Source organism: Schistocerca cancellata, chromosome 3 (genome assembly GCF_023864275.1).
Source record: "Schistocerca cancellata isolate TAMUIC-IGC-003103 chromosome 3, iqSchCanc2.1, whole genome shotgun sequence".
NCBI lineage: Eukaryota > Metazoa > Arthropoda > Insecta > Orthoptera > Acrididae > Schistocerca > Schistocerca cancellata.
Window position 1 is genome coordinate 602,457,221 of NC_064628.1, and position 22,165 is coordinate 602,479,385.

At 40.5% G+C, this 22,165-nt stretch overlaps 1 protein-coding gene and 1 pseudogene across 1 annotated transcript; one reads left to right on the plus strand and one right to left on the minus strand.

Moving 5' to 3' along the window:
* Positions 1–1,431: 1,431 nt before the first annotated feature.
* On the plus strand, positions 1,432–10,826 carry LOC126175502 (uncharacterized). Its single transcript, XM_049922325.1, has 2 exons — positions 1,432–1,597; positions 10,392–10,826. The coding sequence occupies exons 1-2, from the start codon at positions 1,436–1,438 to the stop codon at positions 10,818–10,820; spliced, it is 591 nt and encodes a 196-aa protein (XP_049778282.1). The 5' UTR covers positions 1,432–1,435; the 3' UTR covers positions 10,821–10,826.
* On the minus strand, positions 3,143–3,260 carry LOC126177283 (5S ribosomal RNA; annotated as a pseudogene).
* Positions 10,827–22,165: the final 11,339 nt, after the last annotated feature.

The following is a 22,165-nucleotide window of genomic DNA, read 5'->3' on the forward strand; positions in this document are numbered from 1 at the left end:
TGATAGTGAGAAAATCGACAGATTTGGGTGGGAGATGCTCCAGCATCCACTATACGGTCCTGACCTAGCACCGTCGGACTTTTATCTGTTTGCTCCGACGAAGAAATTCCTAACCGGCCAACGTATAGCGACAGATGCGGAGGTGAAATCAGCAGTCCGCAAATGGCTGTACTCTAACCGAACGAACTTCTACGAATAGGGCTTATTGAAAATGGTACCACTATGGTAGAAATGTGTTGAGAACGTTGATGACTATGTAGGAAAGTACGTAAAAGTTGTATGTTCATTTGTGATTTTTTGTTTTGTTAGCTATAAATCTTTTTGGTAATAAAATTATAGTGCGATACTTTCCGAGCTTCCCTCGTATTTTATTGAGAATTGAATCTTCATAGGGAGTTAGAGGTGTAGCCATTTTCTTCATGGTAAGATGAAACTAGTAATATAACCCAAAACAAATATTCCTGAACAGCCCTACAGTATTTATATCGCTAACTACTGGTTCCAAATACATGCGTCCTCATTTTGTTTCCCAGTTTCCATATATTTCTGTTATAACTCTGGATATTTGTACTTTATTTGCACAAACACACTTACACACGCGCACATAGATACACAAATACCATCAACGTTTTTGTCACTGTCATATCCGGCAGTCTCACGGAACACGGTTAATATACGAAGTATCATCAGCTTTATTAACAGAACTTTTGTAAGAGGTAGTTTGTGGTTATCATTTTGTCACGTTGCACAGATGTTAACGGGTTTGCTTGATAGCTATGTTGACCTATAAGAGAAATATTTTCATGAAGAAATTACACTGTAGGACAATAACCAGACTGCTGTTCATTACTATCACAATTAACATCACTGGTATGCCATATGGAGCAACGCGAAAACACTCATAGTAGCGACACGTGAACTGTATTCAATACATTAGTATACTTGTATTTGAAATGGTGTCCTATATTGTTTTTCGATGAAAATCATCGGTAAAGTGAACTCTACAAATACGCAGGTCTCTCTCTCTATTGGTAACTGTTGTTTATAAAATGCTATACACGAAGTAGGAATAAAGTGATGAAAAATATCTGATAGAAATGCTTCAAGACACACCTAAAGAAAATAAGAGAACTTGACACACGTTGAGAACTTGGAATCAGTTTGAAGAACGCAAGATTGGTCGGTTTCCATTACATAAAGCAGGGTTCAGGATTTAATTTGATAATTAACTATTTAGTAAATTTTCACCTGGAACGTACGCGCGGTGCACTACTTCGAATCTTGTTTAAATGCAACGCGCATCGATTGCACTTTGGCACAACATGTTGATTACACTTCTAAGTGGAAATTGGGACGATGTGAAGGCGCGCGTCTTTTCCTTGACACTGTTGTTGTGCAGATGTTCCTGAAACCTCGCTCCAGTCTCTTGTATCGCATGGGGTACCCTTGGACTCAGTTTGCGCACGGAGAGGAACTCTCAATAAAAGGTGACCGGATCTCCGTTTCGCCAACAGACCGAGCAACGCAACTCGTGTACTCAGTCGACCAGATCTTGCCGAGGAAGCGCGTAGTTTTCTGGAGAAATTCTTCTCATCCGGTGAGTAACATACTGAGCAAGATAGAAATTAAACCTTTACTGTGTTTGTAGCCGGCTACCATCAATACCATAACATAATCCTCTTGGAGTAATTGTTTTTAAGATAAGACGTTAATACTGTAACTGAACACGAACTCAGTTTGAAGCAGTAGTCCTTAGTGCAAAGGAATTCGATAGATAGTAGATGGAGTTGATCTGTCATCTTAGATCCTGTGGGTATGGCTGAGTCGCAACGGAATTAAAGTAATTTGTATGACGGCAGTTGCAAGATGACCTGGCGATTTATTCAGTGGAATTGTTTAGGGGTGTAGCAGATCCGAAAGAAATGAAGTGCGACATTGTAAAATTTTAACAGCAGGGGTCCCATTGTCCGAACAGTGCGAACAGTGTTTGTTGCTTGCGATGAGTTGGATTTGTTTAAATTTCTAAACAGTACAATACAATCCCGGCGAAGAAGATAATGAAGCTTTTGAGTGAGGGCAGCAAGAACAGCAGACAAGACGCGTACCGTGTTGCTTCTAAGGACATTGTGTAGGAAATACACAACGGCGGAAACGCCGTGACTACTTCAGCTTAACGTACCCACTAATTTTTAGAGACCATTGCACCAGTATCTTGCATGATGGGGTAAAAGCGTTTGCACGGTAACAGCGTACAAAGTACGCCACGTCCCGAAGGGCAGTACATAATGTATCAGGCAAAACAGAACCTCCGCAACGCACCAAAGACAAATAACTACGCAAGACAATGCTAACATTAATGAGCATCCATCGGCAGTAGTACACACCAAATTCACTGATAGGAAGAGCAGACTGCTAAAATTGTTAGTCAGAGCTAAGACATTGGTGCTGACCTATATTTTCAGTGAAATGAGTGTCATAACGTGTTACTTCACTCCAATCTTGTGGTATCTGTATTACTAAAAGGTTAAATTGGTTCATGCACAGTCCAAGCTGCCAATCTAACGACTTGGATTGGCAAAAATATTTGATTTTATTCACAGAAATTAAGAATTAGAAATGCTGTCACAAGCAGCTCATTAAGAGCTAGAATCTTACATTAAAGGTTTAACACAGTACGAAAAATATATCAACGTGAAACTGTGTATACGTATTGAGGCAGCGTAACACGAAGCGTCCAAATTACCTGGACTCTATTCATATAGTACTCTTATTGAAGAATCAGAGCACTTAGAACACAATTTGAAACTCTTTCTAACTTTTTCTCCGTTATGTGCTTCAAGTCGAATACTTAACACATTAGCTCATTTGTAATGTATTCAGACATTTGAAACTGTTTTAGTCATGGCAGTTCTTTTCATTAAAGAATATCTGAATAAAATAAGTACTCTATCTGCAGGCCACGAGTGGCCTACCGGGACCATCCGACCGCCGTGTCATCCTTAGTTGAGGATGCGGATAGGAGGAGCGTGGGGTCAGCACACCGCTCTCCCGGCCTGTATGATGGTATTATTGACCGAAGCCGCTACTATTCGGTCGAGTAGCTCCTCAATTGGCATCACGAGGCTGAGTGCACCCCGAAAAATGGCAACAGCGCATGGCGGCCGGGATGGTCACCCATCCAAGTCCCGACCACGCCCGACAGCGCTTAACTTCGGTGATCTCACGGGAACCGGTGTGTCCACTGCGGCAAGGCCGTTGCCTTCGAATAAAATAAATGGGCCTACCAATTGAAAACCTCCTCCACAATCTTCGGCGGGAGACTCAGTCACCTTACAACTGAATTACACATCCAATCCATCACTTTTTAGAAAGTTAAAGCGATTTTTTACTGCTAATTGTATTTCTCGAGTGAATGAAAGAAAAGACAGAATTACCCAAATGTGAGGAAGAATAAAGCGTTTAAAATTTCAGTGAGTCCATTATTTGAATAATAATGAATAAGCTGTGCATTTTCAGTTGCTCTATTAGTGCTTGCTCTTTGTTCGTTAATAATCATTTCTAAATTAGATTCTACGACTGCTGTAGGCATTATTACGTGGCACACAGTTGTTTATATTCCATCTCTGGTGTTTTCCTGTAAGCTTATAAAATCTAAAATTTCATACTATGCGAGAGAAATTTCTATGTATTAACGATGTGCCTTTGAAAGCTGTAACTAATGACAGACAGCAATTGAACTTGTGCTATATTCTTAGATATTTCCTACAGACTAATATCAGTAAGAAATATAAAGACACAAGGCATTGAGGTCGAATAACAGCTGATAGCAGGCTTGTTTTCTATTGGCTGACCTCAACCGTTTCGATCCGCCTCTTGCGCTGTTTTTCTTTCAAATTTTTGTCGCTTTAGATTAGCAGCCGCTTTCAGATCATTCTCTGAGAATGAGAAATTAATGACTAGGAATGAACTGATAGCACGCTTACATAGTGGCAACTGAGTCTCCTTAACCAATCGGGATTAATATACAGTAACAATTATTAGTTTGAGACGAGTACAGCAGAGGAGTGAGATAAGTAAGAATCTTTGCTTTTGGAAAGGAAATGTCAAGATCAACTGCAATAAATTTATTATTTTTGTGACAGCTGTTTCGTCATCATTGCCATTCTAAAGAAACCAGCGAATACAGTACTGGTGAGGCTATATGATGGTTGTCCATGTGAATAATTCTACATTGGAATTATACATTGGTACTTACATATAGTTTGATTCGACATCCATATTGCATCTATAGTAAACTCTCGTTATCTAATTCGTAATGATGACGTGATATGTGGTAATTATAAACGTATGGAATACAATTTGACATATTTTTGATGGTTCGTTTACTTCAAAATACGATTTGACATTTGTTTGACAGTTCGTTTACTATGATGCTATAAGTATAACTAGCTAAGTAACGGTAATGTTACACTTCACCGATTGAATTTTACTGTGAATTATATCTTTGGTCTAAGTATACCCAGACACAGACATAATTTTCAATCCTGCCCGCCTGTAATTCGATCCATGGTAAAAATCTGGAAATGTGGTTGGGTTACTCGTAGTACTTAGGAAAACAGGAATAAGAACATCCTGGTGACCTGGTCAGCCTCAGTGTACACTATCTGATGAAGAGTATCCGGATGTCCCAATTTAATGTGTAGTATGTCACGAGAAGCGGACCTGGCAAAATAAAACGAGGCCGGGATTATTGTGTTGTGAGCAGAGAAGCAACAGCGGAGTGGGTTTATCAGAAAAGCTCAGTGATTTCGAACATGGGCTAGTCATTGGGTGTCACATGACTATAAATTAAGGGCATTTTAAACCTTCTAAAGCTGCCCAAGTCGCCTGTTGGTGAATGTGAAGTGGAAACAAAAAAATGGTTCAAATGGCTCTAAGCACTATGGGACTTAACATTTGAGGTCATCAGTCCCCTAGACTTAGAACTACTTATACCTAACTAACCTAAGGACATCACACACATCCATGCCTGAGGAAGGATTCCAACCTGCGACCGTAGCATAGCGCGGTTCCGGATTGAAGCACCTAGAACCCCTCGGCCACAGCGGCCGGCGAAGTGGAACCACGAAGCAACAACCGCAACTGAACCGATGAGACAGACTCCATTTACTGGCAGACGGGGAACGTTGTTCATTGTGGAGGATGGTTGTAAAAAAATGCATGAAATCAGCTGGAAGAACCATTCATGAGTCCCAGAGTGCTACCAGTAGTCCAGCTAGTACCATGGCCGTACGTAAAGATTTACAAAGAATGGGGCAGAATTGTCGAGCAGCTCCTCATGAGCCACACATTTCTGTGGTCACTGCTAAACGCCGCTTGAATGACGTAGAGAGCGACGCGACTGGAAAGGGATGATTTGGTGTAATGAATTACGCTACATCCTGCGGCAATCCGATGGATGGGTTTCGCTTTGGCGACTGCCTAGGAAACGTTACTTGCTATTACGTGTAGTGTCAACAGTGATGTATAGTGATGTACAGTGGTGGTCGTGTTACGATATGAGATTGTTTTTCGTGGTTAGGACGTGGTCTCCTTATTGCACATAAGAAAGCGGTAAATGCGGAAGGATGTGAACACATATTACAGCAGTGTGTATTGTGTACAGTAGAGGAATAGTTCGGAGACGACGGTAATTTTCTTTCTTCAGCATGAAAATTCACACAGTCAGAAAGCAGCATATTTGAGGCATTTGTATGTAACAGTAGCGTTCCTGAAATGGACTGACATGCCCAGAGTTCCGATCTGAAGCCAATGAAAGTCCTTTTAGGATGACTTAGAACGTAAATTTCTCTCCAGACCCCACCGTCCAACGGCAACACGTCTCTGGTTGCGACTGTTGAACAAGACTGTGGTGCCACTACTTCACAGAAAGTCGGACTCCTCATTGGAAGAGCCCCCGGCAGAGTTAAAGCCGTCATAATGGCGAAAGACGGACACACCCCATATTAATATCCACTAATAGGTATCGAGGTACTCTTGATTATTTAATGTTTATACCAACTAAGTAAGCAGGGCTCCAAAACTTTTTTGACGAGCTTATGCTGGATACATTTATTATTTTGTTAACAGTCGTTTGTCCTTGCTAGTTGACTGGGGCTAGTAAGTCAACTGTAATGGTTGCTTTCGTGTATTGAGGAATGTTGGTTATGTTGGTAAGGTATTGTTTCAAAATTTAATATGCATAACAATATCAGAGGTTAATTTAATGTAACAAAATTTTATTAGATGTTACCAACAGATATTCCACGTAAGTGACGTAATTTTGTTATTACATTCATATTTTGTATGAAAGTAATTATTTTTGAGTCATCAATCTTCTGACTCGTTTCATGCAACCTCTCACGAATTCCTCTTCTGCGCTAGCATCTTCTTCCCAGAATTGAACTTGCACCCTACGTCTTCAATTAATTGTCGGATATTTTCCAAGTTTTCTCTTCTCATGCAGATTTAGCCTCTACAGCTCCCTCTAGTACCACGAAAGTTATTCCCTGTTGTCTTAACACATGCCCTATCATCCTGCGGAGAACCGCCTCATTTCTTATCTTACCAGTCCACCTGATTTTCAACGTCCGTCTTTAGCATCACAGCCGGCCGGCGTGGCCGAGCGGCTCTAGGCGCTTCAGCCTGGAACCGCGCGACCACTACGGTCGCAGCTTCGAAACCTGTCTAGGGCATGGATGAGTGTGATGTCCTTAGGTTAGTTAGGTTTAAGTAGTTCTAAGTTCTAGGGGACTGATGACCTCAGATGTTAAGTCTCATAGTGCTCAGAGCCATTTGAACCATTTTTCGTAGCACCACATCTGAACGCTTCGATTCTCTTCTGCTCCGGTTTTCCCACTTATCACGCTTCATTACCATACAGTGCTGTGCTCAAAATGTACACTCTCAGAAATTTCTCCCTCAAATTGATATCTATGTTTGACACCAGTAGACATCTCTGGCCCAAGAATGCCTTTTTTTCGTGTCAGCCTGCTTTTTGTATCCTCCTTGCCTGGTCCATCATATGTTATTTCGCTCCAAGGTAGCAAAATTACTTAACTTCGTCTACTTTGACATCGACAACTTTAATATTAAGTTTCTCACTATTCTCCTTTCTCACATTCCTCATTACTTTTGTCTGATTCCGGGTTACTCTCAATCGATATTTTTAACTCATTACACTGTTCATTCCAGATCCTGTAATTCCTCTTCGCTTTCGCTGAGGATAGAAATGTCATCAGCGATTGTTATCATCGATATCCTTTCACCTTGAATTTTAATCCCACTCTTGAAACATTATTTTATGTCCATCACCGCTTCTTCGATGTACAGATTGAACAGAATGGGCGAAAGATTATACCCCTACCTTACACAATTTTTAATCTGAGCAGTTCGTTCTTGGTCTTCCAATTTTTTGTTCCTTCTTGGTTCTTGTACATACTCTGTATTACCCGTCTTTCCCTATAGATTACTAGTATTCTATTCAAAATTTCGAACATCTTGCTTTTTTACATTGTCGAAAAATCCTATGAACGTCTCCTGACTTTTCTTCAGTCTTACTTCCATTATCAAACGCAACGCCAGGGCTGAATCTTTGGTGCATTTACCTTTCCTAGAGCCAAACTGATCATCATCTAAAAGATCTTAAGTTTTCCTTTTTCATCCTGCTGTATGTTATTCTTGTAATCAATTAGGATGCATGATTGTACGATAGTTCTCTCACTTTTTGCTCTTGCTACCTTCGGAATGGTGTGGATGATATTTTATCGAAAGTTTGATGGTATGACGCCAGAGTCATAGATTCTACACACTAAGTTGAATAGTCGTTTGGTCTCAACTTCCCGCGATGATGTTAGTAATTCTGACGGAACGTTATCTATTCCTTTCGCCTTATTTGTCCTTAATTCTTCCAAAGCTCTTTTACACTTTGATTCTAGTACTAGATCCTCTGTGTCTTAAACATAGATTCCAATTTTTTCTTCCAACATGTCGTGAGACAAGCCCCCTCTCTTGTGGATGCCCTTAATGTATTCTTTCTATCCATCCGCTCTCTCCTCTGCGTTTAACATTGAAATCCCAATTGCACTCTTAATGTAACCTCCCTTGCTTTTAATCCTACATAACGTTGTTTCGGCTTTTTACTATACACTTTGAGTTTTCGCATTACACTGTACAGTAGTTTGAAAAATATGGATTATTTCACTCTTAATAACTCTTAGTTCCATGAATGGACCCGTTAAAAATATATTTGCCATTTCATATGGCTTAGTGAAAGGGAACTTTAAAAAATATAAGCTGTAAATTCCGAAAGTTGTTCATTAAAAGGAACCCAACTATATCCTACCAAATGTTTTTGGCTCTAAATAGAAGTAAAGTTTTTTAGAAGGGCGTTCTTACAGTTCCGTACTTCAGTTTGTCCGTCTGTCAGTTTGTCTGTCCGGCTGTTCAAAACAATTTTCTCAGGAACGGGTAGACGTATCAAGTTGGAATTTATGTCACATACGAAGGCAAATACTTTTTTGGCGATATAATAAATGTTAGTTTCTAAGACGATGCAATCAAAATGCCGGCCATTTATGTCACGTATATTCACAGGTGCAAACTCACTCATCAAAACCTGTAGAGTACTTCTTCTTAGTCTCGAATCGTGAAATTCAGCAAGAAGCAAGGTTTCATACCAAAACCAAAGCAAAAAAAAAAAAAAAAAAAAAAAAAAAAAAAAAAAAAAAAAAACGAAAATTACGAATTTTTAATTTATCACACGAAAGATTGTATTTGCTTTGAAATCCGTCTGTCTGTCTGTCCGTCCGTCTGTTAAGCCCCCTTTTACTCAGGAATGGGTAAACGGATGAGGCTGAAATTTATGTCATATACTAAGGTCATTGTCCTTTGAAGGTGTAACAAACGTTATTTTCAACATCAATGCAATCAAAAGATAGGGCACCACGCGGGATAGCTGGGCGGTCTTGAGCGCCTTGAAACGGTTCGCGTGGCTCCCCCAGTAAGAGGTTCGAGTCCTGCCTCGGGCATGGATGTGTGTGTTGTCCTTAGCGTAAAAAAATGTTCAAATGTGTGTGAGATCTAATGGGACTTAACTGCTAAGGTCATCAGTCCCTAAGCTTACACACTACTTAACCTAAATTCTCCTGAGGACAAACACACACACCCATGCCCGAGGGGAGGACTCGAACCTCCACCGGGGGACCAGCCGCACAGTCCATGACTACAGCGCCTCAGACCGCTCGGCTCATCCCTCGCGGCGTCCATAGTGTAATTTAGTTTAAGTTAGCTTAAGCAGTATGTAAGCTTAGGGACCGATGATCCCATAAGACCTTACCACAAATATCCAATTTCCAAAAAGATACGGCCATTTATGTCAAGTATACTCATACTCGCTAACTCACTCATCAAAACCTACACTGACCTTCCGTTGGTCTAGAATCACGAAATTCGGCAAGACGTAAGGTTGCACACTACAACCAAAGGAAAAAATCCAAAAATTATGAGTTTGTAGTTATATCAAACGAAAATTTTTTTGCATCTGTTCTGTGACTGTGTACCTGTCCATCCGTATGTTAAGACCTCTTGGGAATTTGAAATTTATGTCGCATACTAAGGTTTGCCTTTACTGGTGTACAAATGTTACGTTTATAACTCAGTGTAATCGAAAGACGCGGCCACTATGTCACATATTTTGATACTCTCACACTCAGTTCCTAAAACGTATAAGGTACTGCCGGCCAGAGTGGCCGAGCGGTTCTAGGCGCTTCAGTCTGGAACCGTGCGACCGCCACGGTCGCAGGTTAGAATCCTGCCTCGGGCATGGATGTGTGTGATGTCCTTAGGTTAGTTAGGTTTAAGTAGTTCTAAGTTCTAGGGGACTGATGACCTTAGATGTTTAGTCCCATAGTGCTCAGAGCCATTTGAACCATTTTATAAGGTACTCCCCGTTGATGTAGTCATGAAATTTGCCAAGAAGAGAGATTTCACAGTACAAGTAATGGAAAAACATTAGAACATCGTAAATCTGTGATTATACCACATGAAAAACTTTTTCTTTTGTTATTTGTTATCCTATTTCCAACTTCAAATTAAAACTTTCCCGAGAGCCTTGGAATCCCTGGGACCCCCATCTTGCCAGTATCAGTGTCGATAAAAGGCAAAAATCGTCGAAATCCTCGAGTGCCGGAAAGGGTGAATTGTCTATAAACGTTATTAAGTTTGTACAGAACCCTCAATGCGTGAATCCTTTTCGCATCTGTGCAATTTTTTAATTTTTTTTGTTGTATTAGATAGTAAGCATGGTAACTTAAGCAACAGTCTTAACGAAATTGTTGTCGGGTGTGTTGCAGGTTGTTGCCAGAGTGGTACAAATGTCCCCTCGGACGTTGCTCATTGTCCTCTCGCTGGTTCTTCTGGCACACCAGCCTTGCGACGGCGGCATTATCCTGGACAAGATCAGCAGCTTCGTCAACAAGTTCGTGCCGCTCCAGCGAACAACGACCACGGCGCTGCCTCCGACTGCCTCCACGTCATCAGAGGGGGCTGCTGCAGCAGCCAACCACAGCGCCGGCGACAATGCGACTACTGCAGCGCCGCTCTCTGGCCCACAGCTCGCTGTTGACAACTCGACGCTGTCCGTGACGTCACTGCCAGATGATGTAACCACGGCCAGCTCGAATAATTCACAGTCCAAAGGTTTCATCATCGCCCCTAACCTAGTCAAATGCGGCTCCGGTTTTAGAACGGGACATAATGGCCGGTGCCACAGGATTGTGTGAATGAGTGATCTGCACCCGTTTCAGGATGCGAAACATCTTGTACATATTTATCATTCATTTGTTCGTCACCATTTTATAAAATAAAATACTGAAAATAGAATGTTTCTGGTAATATTTTTTACTTTTTTGTGTTTTTAATTGACATTGGTTTACTGAAAAATACTGCCAACAGCGTGATGCTAATTTAAAAACATCTGTTCAGAGAAACGAGAAGATTTTGAAAAATGATTTCAGAATAATTTACAGTATCGCCACAGACTTAATACACGTTGCTTAAGAATTACGTGAACTGATAAGCTAAGGAATGAAGAGGTCCTCCGCGGAATCTGCGAGGAAAGGAATATATGGGAAACACTGACAAGAAGAAGGGACAGGATGATAGGACATCCGGCAAGACATCACCGAGAAACTACCGTGGTTGTAGAAGTAGCTGTAGAAGGTAAAAACTGCAGAGGAAAACAGAGGCTGGAATACACCCAGCAAATAATTGAAGGCTTAGGTCGTATGTGCTACTCTGAGACGAGGAGGGAACAGGAAACGAATTCGTGGCGATTCACACGAAATGTTTATGTAGGCAATAATAGCAAACTAAATTTCATAATAAAACGGAACTATCTCTCTAACATCAAAAAAGGTTTTTACATTTTCGAACTTTCATTTTGCAGTAAACCCAGAGCAACTGTGACACTTTCCCAAGATTTTCGAGTAAGCTATTTCTCTGTGGTTCGGAAAACTGCAGTAAAACAGTAAAACATCTGCTTCTATCTTCTGAAAGTCGCAAGAAGGGTTGTACTTGATGGCTAGGTTATGTATTTGTGAAGAAATGTGATTAGCACAGGTTAGCTTCACTTTCCTAGTCGCCTGCAATTTTCGAGACCAGGAGAAGCTGCTAATTATCGGTTGGATCACAGCGTTGCTTGTGGGGGTAAAGACGCATAAATTATACTTCTTTCACAATTTTTTCTGATTTTACTGAAATATAATTTGTATTATCTCAACAGAATGCTGATAACCTGAAGCTGTCCAACATATATGGCGAAAGATTCGACAACATACTACTGGCCATTAAAATTGCTACACCACGAAGATGACGTGCTACAGACGCGAAATATAACCGACAGGAAGAAGATGCTGTGATATGCAAATGATTAGCTTTTCAGAGCATTCACACAAGGTTGGCGACGGTGGCGACACCTACAACGTGCTGACATGAGGAAAGTTTCCAACCGATTTCTCATACACAAACAGCAGTTGACCGGCGATGCCTGGTGAAACGTTGTTGTGATGCCTCGTGTAAGGAGGAGAAATGCGTACCATCACGTTTCCGACTTTGATAAAGGTCGGATTGTAGCCTATCGCGATTGCGGTTTATCGTATCGCGAAATTGCTGCTCGCGTTGGTCGAGATCCAATGACTGTTAGCAGAATATGGAATCGATGGGTTCGGGATTTTAATACGGAACGCCGTGCTGGATCCCAACGGCCTCGTATCACTTGCAGTCGAGATGACAGGCATCTTATCCGCATGGCTGTAACGGTTCGTGCAGCCACGTCTCGATCCCTGAGTCAACAAATGGGGACGTTTGCAAGACGACAACCATTTGCACGAACCGTATGACGACGTTTGCAGCAGCATGGACTATCAGCTCGGAGACCATGGCTGCCGTTACCCTTGACGCTGCATCACAGACAGGAGAACCTACGCTGGTGTACTCAACGACGAACCTGGGTGCACGGATGGCAAAACGTTATTTTTTTCGGATGAATCCAAGTTTTGTTTACAGCATCATGACGGTCGCATCCGTGTTTGGTGACATCGCGATGAACGGACATTGGAAGTGCGTATTCGTCATCGCCATACTGGCGTATCACCCGGCGTGATGGTATGGGGTGCCATTGGTTACACGTCTCGGTCACCTCTTGTTCGCATTGACGGCACTTTGAACAGTGGACGCTACATTTCAGATGTGTTACGACCTGTGGCTCTACCCTTCATTCGACCTCTGCGAAACCCTACATGTCAGCAGGATAACGCACGACCTCATGTTGCAGGTCCCGTACGGATCTTTCTGGATACAGAAAATGTTCGACTGCTGCCCTGCCAGAACATTCTCCAGGTCTCTCACCAATTGAAAACGTCTGGTCAATGTTGGCCGAGCAGCTGGCTCGTCACAATACGCCAGTCAGTACTCTTGATGAACTGTGGTATCGTGTTGAAGCTGCATGACTAGCTGTACCTATACACGCTATCCAAGCTCTGTTTGACTCAATGCCCAGGCGTATCAAGGCCGTTATTACGGCCAGAGGTGGTTGTTCTGGGTACTGATTTCTCAGGATCTATGCACCCAAATTGCGTGAAGATGTAATAACATGCCAGTTCTAGTATAATATATTTGTCCAATGAATAGCCGTTTATCATCTGCATTCCTTCTTGGTGTAGCAATTTTAATGGCCAGTAGTGTACATTTTCTACAATTTAAGAAACATGATACAGTAGATGGAGAGGTGCAAAATAGTGCAATTTATAAACACATCTTTTGTACACTGTGGTGACACAAGTCATGGGATAGCAATATGCACATACGGCTGTAGTGTCGCCTACACGAGGTATAAATGGTCAGTGCATTGTCGGAGCTGTCATTTGTACTCAGGTGATTTACATGAAAAGGTTTCCGACGTGATTTTGGCCGCACGACGGGAATTAACAGACTTTGAAACCGCAATGATAGTTGCGGCGAGACGGATGGGGCATTCCATTTCGGAAATCGTTAGGGGATTCAGTATTCCGAGATCCACATTTTCAGGAGTGATCTGAGAGTACCAAATTTCAGCATTACCGCTCACCACGTACAACGCAGTGGCTGACGGCCTTCACTTAACGACCGTGATTAGCTGCTTTTGTGTGGAGTTCTATATGCTAACAGGCGATGAACATTGCGTGAAATGATCGCGGAAATGAATGTGGAACTTAGACGAACGTAGCCATTAGGACGGTGCTGCGCAATTTGGCGTTAATCGGTTGTGGCAGCAACTGACCGACGTGCGTGCCTTTACTAACAGCACGACATCGCCTACAGCGCCTTCCCTGGGATCGTGACCATATCGGCTGGACCCTAGACTACTGGAAAACCGTGGCCTGGTCAGATGAGTCCCGATATCAGTTGGTAAGAGATGATGCCATAGAGTCAAGTGTCAACAAGGCACTGTGCAAGCAGATGGTGGCTCCGTAATATTGTGGGCTGTGGAATGGACTGGGTCCTCTGGTCCAACCGAAGCGACCATTGACTGGAGGTGGCTGTATTCGGCCACTTGGAGACCATTTGCAGACTTCGTGTACCCAAACAACGATTGAATTTTTATGGACGACAATGCGCCATGTCACCGGACCACAACTGTTCGTAACTAGTTTGAATAACTTTATGGGCAATTCGAGCGAAAATTTTGGCCACCCACATCGCCCGACGTAAATCTCATCAAAAATTTATGGGACGTAATCGAGAGGTCATTTCGTGCACAATACCCTGCACCGACAACACTTTCGCAATTATGGACGGCTGTAGAGGCAGCGTGGCTCAGTATTTCTGCAGGGGACTTGCAACGACTTCTTGAGTCTGTGCTAAGCCGAGTTGCTGCATTACGCCGGCCAAAAGTAGGTCCGAGACCATATTAGGAGGTATCCAATGACTTTTGTGTTCCCAGGTATTGTACCGCTGGTATTATCAACTGGAGAACTAAAACTTTTTTTCTACTGTAGGAAGAAATACAGAAATTTCGTCGGTATAGCAAATATTTATTAATTATTAAGATATTGTCAAGCAAGTTTTGACTTTTAATCCTTGTTCACCGTCTAAAATATTAGGATAATTTTGAAATACAGGTTCGTATTTTGAGAGCTGTAGAATTCAGAATTGTTTCATTTCCACTAGTTTGACTTGACTTTTATGGAAGTACTTTAATTGTCTGTTCACTCATTCTTTCCTCGTTTCTAGCCTATGGTTATGGTTTGGATTTACTCGCTACGAAGTCTGAATCCCAGAAAAGGGAGGACCCAATGCCCAGATTCCAATTTTGGAGAAGACACTGATAGCTTTTCGTACGGTCACAATTCTGCCATATGTGTCTCTCAACAGCTGAGCGATCCTTGTCTGTCTGACACTACTGTTACGGTTTGTACGAAGCAATTTGTCTGCTGCTTGGTTGTAATAAACTGCAAGTTGCTTCAAGATACAACGACTTCTGACTGTAGCCTATGAGTGGTGTGTGGAGGCAGGTAAAGCATGATTACTCCAAAAAGCTGAAGATTTAGTTATAGCAGGCAGGACATGTACAACTGTTACATCAATTATTTAATGAAATCAGTTGTTAAAACATCTATAGTGACCATTATTTTAAAATATATCGGTAATATACGAAGAAAATATGATGGTGCTATTTATAAGACAACGTCATACTTTGTAAACTTTTACTGCACAGAGCCTTGGGAAATTGTATGTTTCTTCGCTGTGTCATCACTGAATAGGTAGAGTTACATGTCTTATAAATACAAATAGACTTTACGTAAGAGTACAGAGGATTAGCTTCATAAAGAAATATTCACTTCCCCAGAGAACAAAATAAACCTGAGCCATTCCACGCCATAATTATCAATGGACTGTCGAACTGGTCACGTGCAACGGCTAGATACAACCTAATACATATTCTGTCCAACATGCGACTTTACCACAGAGATAGTTTACTAGATATGTTTTTATGGTACAATTTAGTAGGCAGTACACAGTTTATAAGACTTTACCCTACTCACTAAGTATGATTCTCCACGTCCGTGTTTGATTGAGCATCTTTTCTGCTCTCGATTCCGCAGTTTTTCTCTTTGGTCCGCTTGAAGCGGAACCCTCTTAACACACTAACAACAACTGCGGATCTATCGACTGTATGAAGCTAATTTTTACAATAGAGAAGTCGGCATGTTGACTAAAGGTCATTCTGTACTTATTGACAAATGATACCCAAAGCAGAGACTGAAGCAGCGGCTGATAGCAGGTCATGTTCTATTCTAGCGACAAAAATGACATGTACTGTGTACGTATATGGTAACACGATTGACACTGGTGAACGTAAAGATTCTGACAATGGAGTGTCTGTATAACAGATGGCAAGAGATCGAGGTCTATAACTGGATGAATAACGTCTTTTTTGCTGCTCTAGCACGTTATTAATTTAAACAGTATCTCACATACTAGATGGATCCTGTATCGTGCAGACCGACAATATTATATGGACGCTTCAAGTTTTACTAAGGCCTAAAATATTGTTCTTTTAATTATATCTTCGAAGGTTATTAGTTTAATTAACTTACATTGATAGACATTTTTTGGAGATGAAAGTCACGAATATAATTTCTTTTAATACATCATTGGAAATCTCTTAATGAAACTGGTGATATAACAATTATTAAAGTTTAAAGTAGAAGTTAAAAAGTGGAACCAAAATATACAAAACGTGGAGGACAAGACTGTCAAAAGAAACGCTCCACGGCAGTACAAATTGTTTACGTGCAAAGCAAGCGAAACTGTACTGTGCCGGAAATCTTAGCCACGACATTTATCTGACAAGTATTTCGAGGATATTTTATTTTAAAGGTTTTCCTTTAAGTCTCAACAGGAGGTGTATCGTTATATTCGTACCGAACATGAAAAGTGCATGATTCTTTTTTTTGTAACGTAACACTTTGGGTAGACTACCGAAACTTTCTGGTATATCCGTAATCAGGATCCAATAGCACGAAAAATGGTTATATTAAGTAGAGTAAGACTGTCAAGATTTTAGGCATTTCTAGATTCTTCACTTTCATATTTTCATTGATTTTCTGATTACATAACGACACCGTGATTGTTTTCAATATTGTCTCCACTGTGTACATATACCACTGCTATCATAACTCCAGCCTCGATAGTTTATCTGTATTGTTGTATCCGCTTTCAGTGTATTTCGTAATACTGTTGAGGTCAGCCTCATTCAATCGACAGATATGTTGACTTCTCATATTCTACTCTATAAAGAAAAACTCTCGAAGTGTGTATTAGCTATCAGAAAACGACAACTAATAGGTGATCGTAGATTGTGAACAGTGCAGCTCGCAAAACAATGTGCAGGACGTAAAAGGTTTTCACGGAACGGAAACATACTGAACACAAAACTATATATTATATCTGTAACTCTGTACTAGCGTACGAAGTTGACTTTTAGCCAACGAAAAAGGATTTTACAGTCAATGATCGCAAAATATCGTTCTTATCACCGCTATAGCTGATCTCAAATAAATTGCGAGCAGTGATTATCTTACAGGCAGTGTAACAAACTTTTCGAAACTTGGTATTAATTGGATGATACTAGTATTTTAATCACTTTTCCCCTTAACCAGTATCACTGTTCACACGTTTTGGAAACTTATAAATCAACTATTTCTTCCATGGTCTTTTAAGCATTTCTTTTGTCAACAGTAGACTATCACTACTTCTGGAACCAGATCATCCTGAATAAAAGTTCTATGGAGGCAGTTCTTCATCTCTGCGGTCGTATTAAATAGCTGGGAGCGGTTTTTTTACCGTCACATAGCAGAAATGGGCGCTGAAAGGGTGCCCTCAGAGCACATATTTTATGCGTATGGATCATTTTCTACCCTGAAAAACTCTTCTAAGAAAAAATTGTAGAAAATTAAGTGTGCAGTTCGAGACCTAATTGGATATGCAGTTTAAATCTATTTCCACTCAATATTCAGAGGCTTTAATTTTTTATTCATATTTTATGTGCACCAGACCTATGATTCTAGTCAGGAAGTAGACTGGAAAATCGTTTCTTTGCTTGGGTGCAGGTTAAACTTCGAGTGTAGCAAGATTAGGAGGCGCAGGTTCATTTTGATCACACGGTGTATGCACCTAAGCAATTTAAACATCGATCTACTGAGCTGTAATATCGTATGTGGAAAGTTTCGTTGGAAAATCGCCAAGAAACGTGGTTCTCTGAGATGAGAAGCTATTTTTGTAGGGTCGTACTGCCTGTTACGTAGTGGTATTATTATTTTACTGAAAGAATGCGGCATTTTTCCCACCTGGGCTGTTATTTATTTAAACTTTTCTTTCGCTTCACAACCGGGTTTACGCACATAAGGCGGGAAACGCGAAGATATAATGCTGACCAAAGTAGCTGGGTACTCCTCGGTTTACGTGATCAAGTACTGACGTACCGGTAACATTTATTTCTTTTATTTATATTTCTAGTTAGTTAGCCGTTTATAAGTACCGGTATAATCACTCTTTGTTTTTCAGCGTCTTGACAGGAAAATGTGTTATTAAAATTCAGATAGTTTTGCAATTTGGACGGCGACGGAAGACAACAGCCTTAGATTGTTGTTTATTTTTCTTTTCTGTAGTCGCGCATCGTAGATATTTTTTATTCTTTACTTGCTTGGTGCTAGAGCGTCAACTAGTGATGAACGTCAGCTCGAGGCTTGGGGTATTATTCAATGTTCTGCCATTAGACAGACAATCTGGCTACAACAGCTACATGGCATTTCTGCCAATAAATTTTTGTTGACACATATTTGCTAAATTAGTTTGTAATGAACAAAGGTGCATCATGTGCTAAGTAATTTTGACTATCGCTCAATTCACTCGTACTTTACCTGCTATTAAACAGGGTGTTTCCGTAAGAGTGTACAAAAATTTAACGGGACACAGAAGATGCTCCACTGAACAGTTTGAGTTAGGGAACCTGGGGTAGGAGAAGCCAGCTTAAGGAGATAATAGGAACAAAAAGCAGATTACTGTGTACTTTCTTATTTACATTAGTTACTGTTAACTGGAAATACCCTCAGACACAGTGAACGTACCGTTTGTAATGTATCTTACAAAATGTGCTGAAACTGACGGTCATCAACTTCAATACAAGTATGAGATCGGCGAACAAGATTCCGACGCACCCTGACAAATATCCCTGGTGTGTTTCGAATCACATCACAGGCAGCTACAGTTCTAGCAACTAATTCCATCTCCATATCCACTGGAGTCTAATGCACAAGTGACTTTAGATATCCCCATAGGAAATAATCAGGCCTCCCCCGGTAACTGAGTGGTCAGCGCGACAGAATGTCAATTCTAAGGGCCCGGGTTCGATTCCCAGCTGGGCTGGAGATTTTCTCCCCTCAGGGAGTGAGTGGATGTTGTGATGTCCTAACCATCAATATTTCATCCCCATCGACGCGCAAGTCGCCGAAGTGGCGTCAGATCGAAAGACTTGCACCCGCCGAACGGTCTAAACAGTTTGCTGATAGGCTGTGGCAGGATTTTAGTGTTCTTAAGTTTGTTTCCATTGTAGTTGGGTGATCACCACCGTCTACACAAAGCAACAGGGACGTTATTGTCTCAGAAACCCTCTGTAAGCTCTTATGCCATGTGTTTGTTGCTTGTTTCTGTCGGCATTGTCATTAAAATGCCGCTGATCACTTTTATCGTTTTCTGTAACAACACAATATTTCAAAATAATGCTAGTTTTACGTATCAAAATTACTTCTTTTTAAGTAAGGTTTATTTAAAAGCGAAAAATATTAGTACTGTTGCTATGGTACTTGATATTTCGGTTTTTCTGTTTGGCTACTAGTAAAAAATAAAAAAAACTTATTATAACCGAGACCAAACAAATATCGAAAATACCGGTTATTCGGAACTAAAATGCGATATCAGTTTTAACCGGTCGGTTTTGACATTCCTACCCCATTGATCACTTAAGCAGCTTGATCTTGAATCGCCACATGACCTCTAACGGAGACAAATGCCATGTGAATATCAACAGCCAGCGGAGTCATGCTTATGGTACTCCCTGCTCGCTCCTGGTATTATCAGTGCGGCTTATGCAAGTGGAACTGCTGACTTTTTATCTCTTGTCATCATTCATTTACATACCTTGTGTCGAAATTCCCACGATGAATGAGAGGCTTCACGAATGCGGAATGAAGTAGAAGAGAGACAGCTAACTACTTGGTAACAAGCAACTGTTCTTCCCTTTCATACTAATTGTAAGTATCTTTGTAACTTAACTGATTTCAGATATCAACACAGCTATTCATATGCTGCAGAATTTGAAAAACTGTGTATTACGAACATTAATATTCACTATAATTATAATTTACGTCCCCATGTCAAAATATTCTTATTAATAACACGATTGTCTAATAAGGTATCCTTTTATTTAGTTCAATCACTGATATCTACCGATTTCCAGTCTGTTGACAAATTGTTACTGACTTTCGCACTAGAATATAAAACTCCGTTCTGAACTTGAGAATGGAGCAAGTAGTCTTTGTGAAAATTATTTTGTTTTACTTTTAACATAAAAATTTGAATTTCAGAGTTCATACTAAATTCGCTCTTATTATTAACTACAAATATCAATAGCTGGTATACGTGATGGCACGTAAGAGTAATAATTCCAGATTCCCTGAAAAGGTTTCCGATTGATGTTTCGTTATCAACTTTAAGTAATATACTTTTTGCCTGCATCTGTAGCAAAATATTATTTTGACCAAAGTTGCAAGGAAAGGAGAAAGATGGGTCCCCTATTAGTGGTCGCTTGCTTATATACACTTTCATGAATTGGTGTCGCTAGTATTTACTTTAGTTTTTCAGAAAATTCTTCACTCATCTGCTGGTTGCAAAGGAACCTCAAAGAGGCACTATCAAGTCAGCACATTATTTTAGTTCTTTGGGTGAAATACTATTAAAACGAAAAGTGTTACTGGTTTTCGGTGATCTAATTTTGCAACAGTGCTCGTGGTGCACTTTTAACTCTTGGATAGATTTTTTCCAACGCATTAATAAATCTCTCTTCCTATTACAGCATACTTTGATATAAACCGTTGTAACGGAAAACAGGATTCATTGTTTTCTAAGCATACTTCTTAGAAAATAATTAAATTTTCTCACCTGCTGGATGCAGTAGGTAAATTTCTTTCCATAGTTGTCTCCGAGTAGTGTGACTGTGTCAGCATTTTAGTGATTCTGTGAAACTGTAACTTTTCTGTACTTTGCTATACCTGATCGATGAGATTACTTGATTGTTGGCATTTGACCATGACCAGGTAAACCATTTTTGTGTGACTGACATCTGCTTGATGAAAACGATTTGGTTCAAAAATAAATTTTCAATTGTTGTTTCGCTATATTCTTCTGTTAGTATTCTTAATGTTACTGTGTGGAGAAAAGTAATTATGAAAAGCAGTTATTTTAAATGCCCTCGTTCTGAAATCAGTATTGAACTCACCATATGCAACGAATTTTTTTATGACGGTCTGTAACTGTTTCATGTAACGTAAAACATTCGCTGTTGGCGCTGCTCCACACTGTCAGAACCATTGTCTAGTTTGTTTCTAAATCAGTTATTGAAGTACAGTACTCAGAGGACAGTTCAGTGCAATACCAGTCTATATCTGTGGCCTGGGACTTTTTTCCACTGTTTGTGTAAGTAGCCAACCCCATTTTCCTTATATTACAAATGCATTAATAGAATACTATCCGTTTTGATGCATTTCTTCAATTTCTGTGACTTACGAACCATGCTCTGTAATGCTCAATACATTTCTGCCATCCTACAGTTCGGAGTAGTTCCTGTCAAAACTGAGCTTCAAGTTCTGTCCAGTGTGTGGGCTCGATGCCTTGAGACCCGCAGATAGTACGCTTATGGTCAGGTAATTTTCCACGCGGAATACACGAAGATACCCATGTTGAAAAATGTAGTCGGAAACTATGCCTCATTAATGACGAGGTTGTGGAGCAGGTGCGTAAGGGCGGCATGGAGAGCCGTCGCTTTATGGATTACGGATGCATAAATTATTACATAGACAAAACAAGAAGATCGCTTTACTTCTCGCTCAAAAGATCCATAGTGATGAGATCTCGTAGGATGTACAATGCCTCACAACAAATGAAAATACATAACACGAATTCCCAAAGGAACTGATATGCTAATATTCCTTATACAGATGTGAAACAATCCTCAAGAACTGGAATAACCAAAAATCTGAAACTTGTTTTTCTTTAAAAGCTAATACAAAAATAACCACAAAAATGTAAATGAATGTACACTAAAAACTATGTTACAAAACTTACTTATAGTCGCCTGTCAAAGATGTGTCACTGCAGTTCAACTGTAATCTCACCGAATGTCAGATGTCACCATACCAGTGCAGAATGTGTTGCGAAGTAGCTAAGAGATTGCCTTTCTGTTATCATTCTTCTAACTTAACTGTTGGAGCTTGTCACAATTTTCGTTTGAGTGCTAACCTCTCCCACTAGG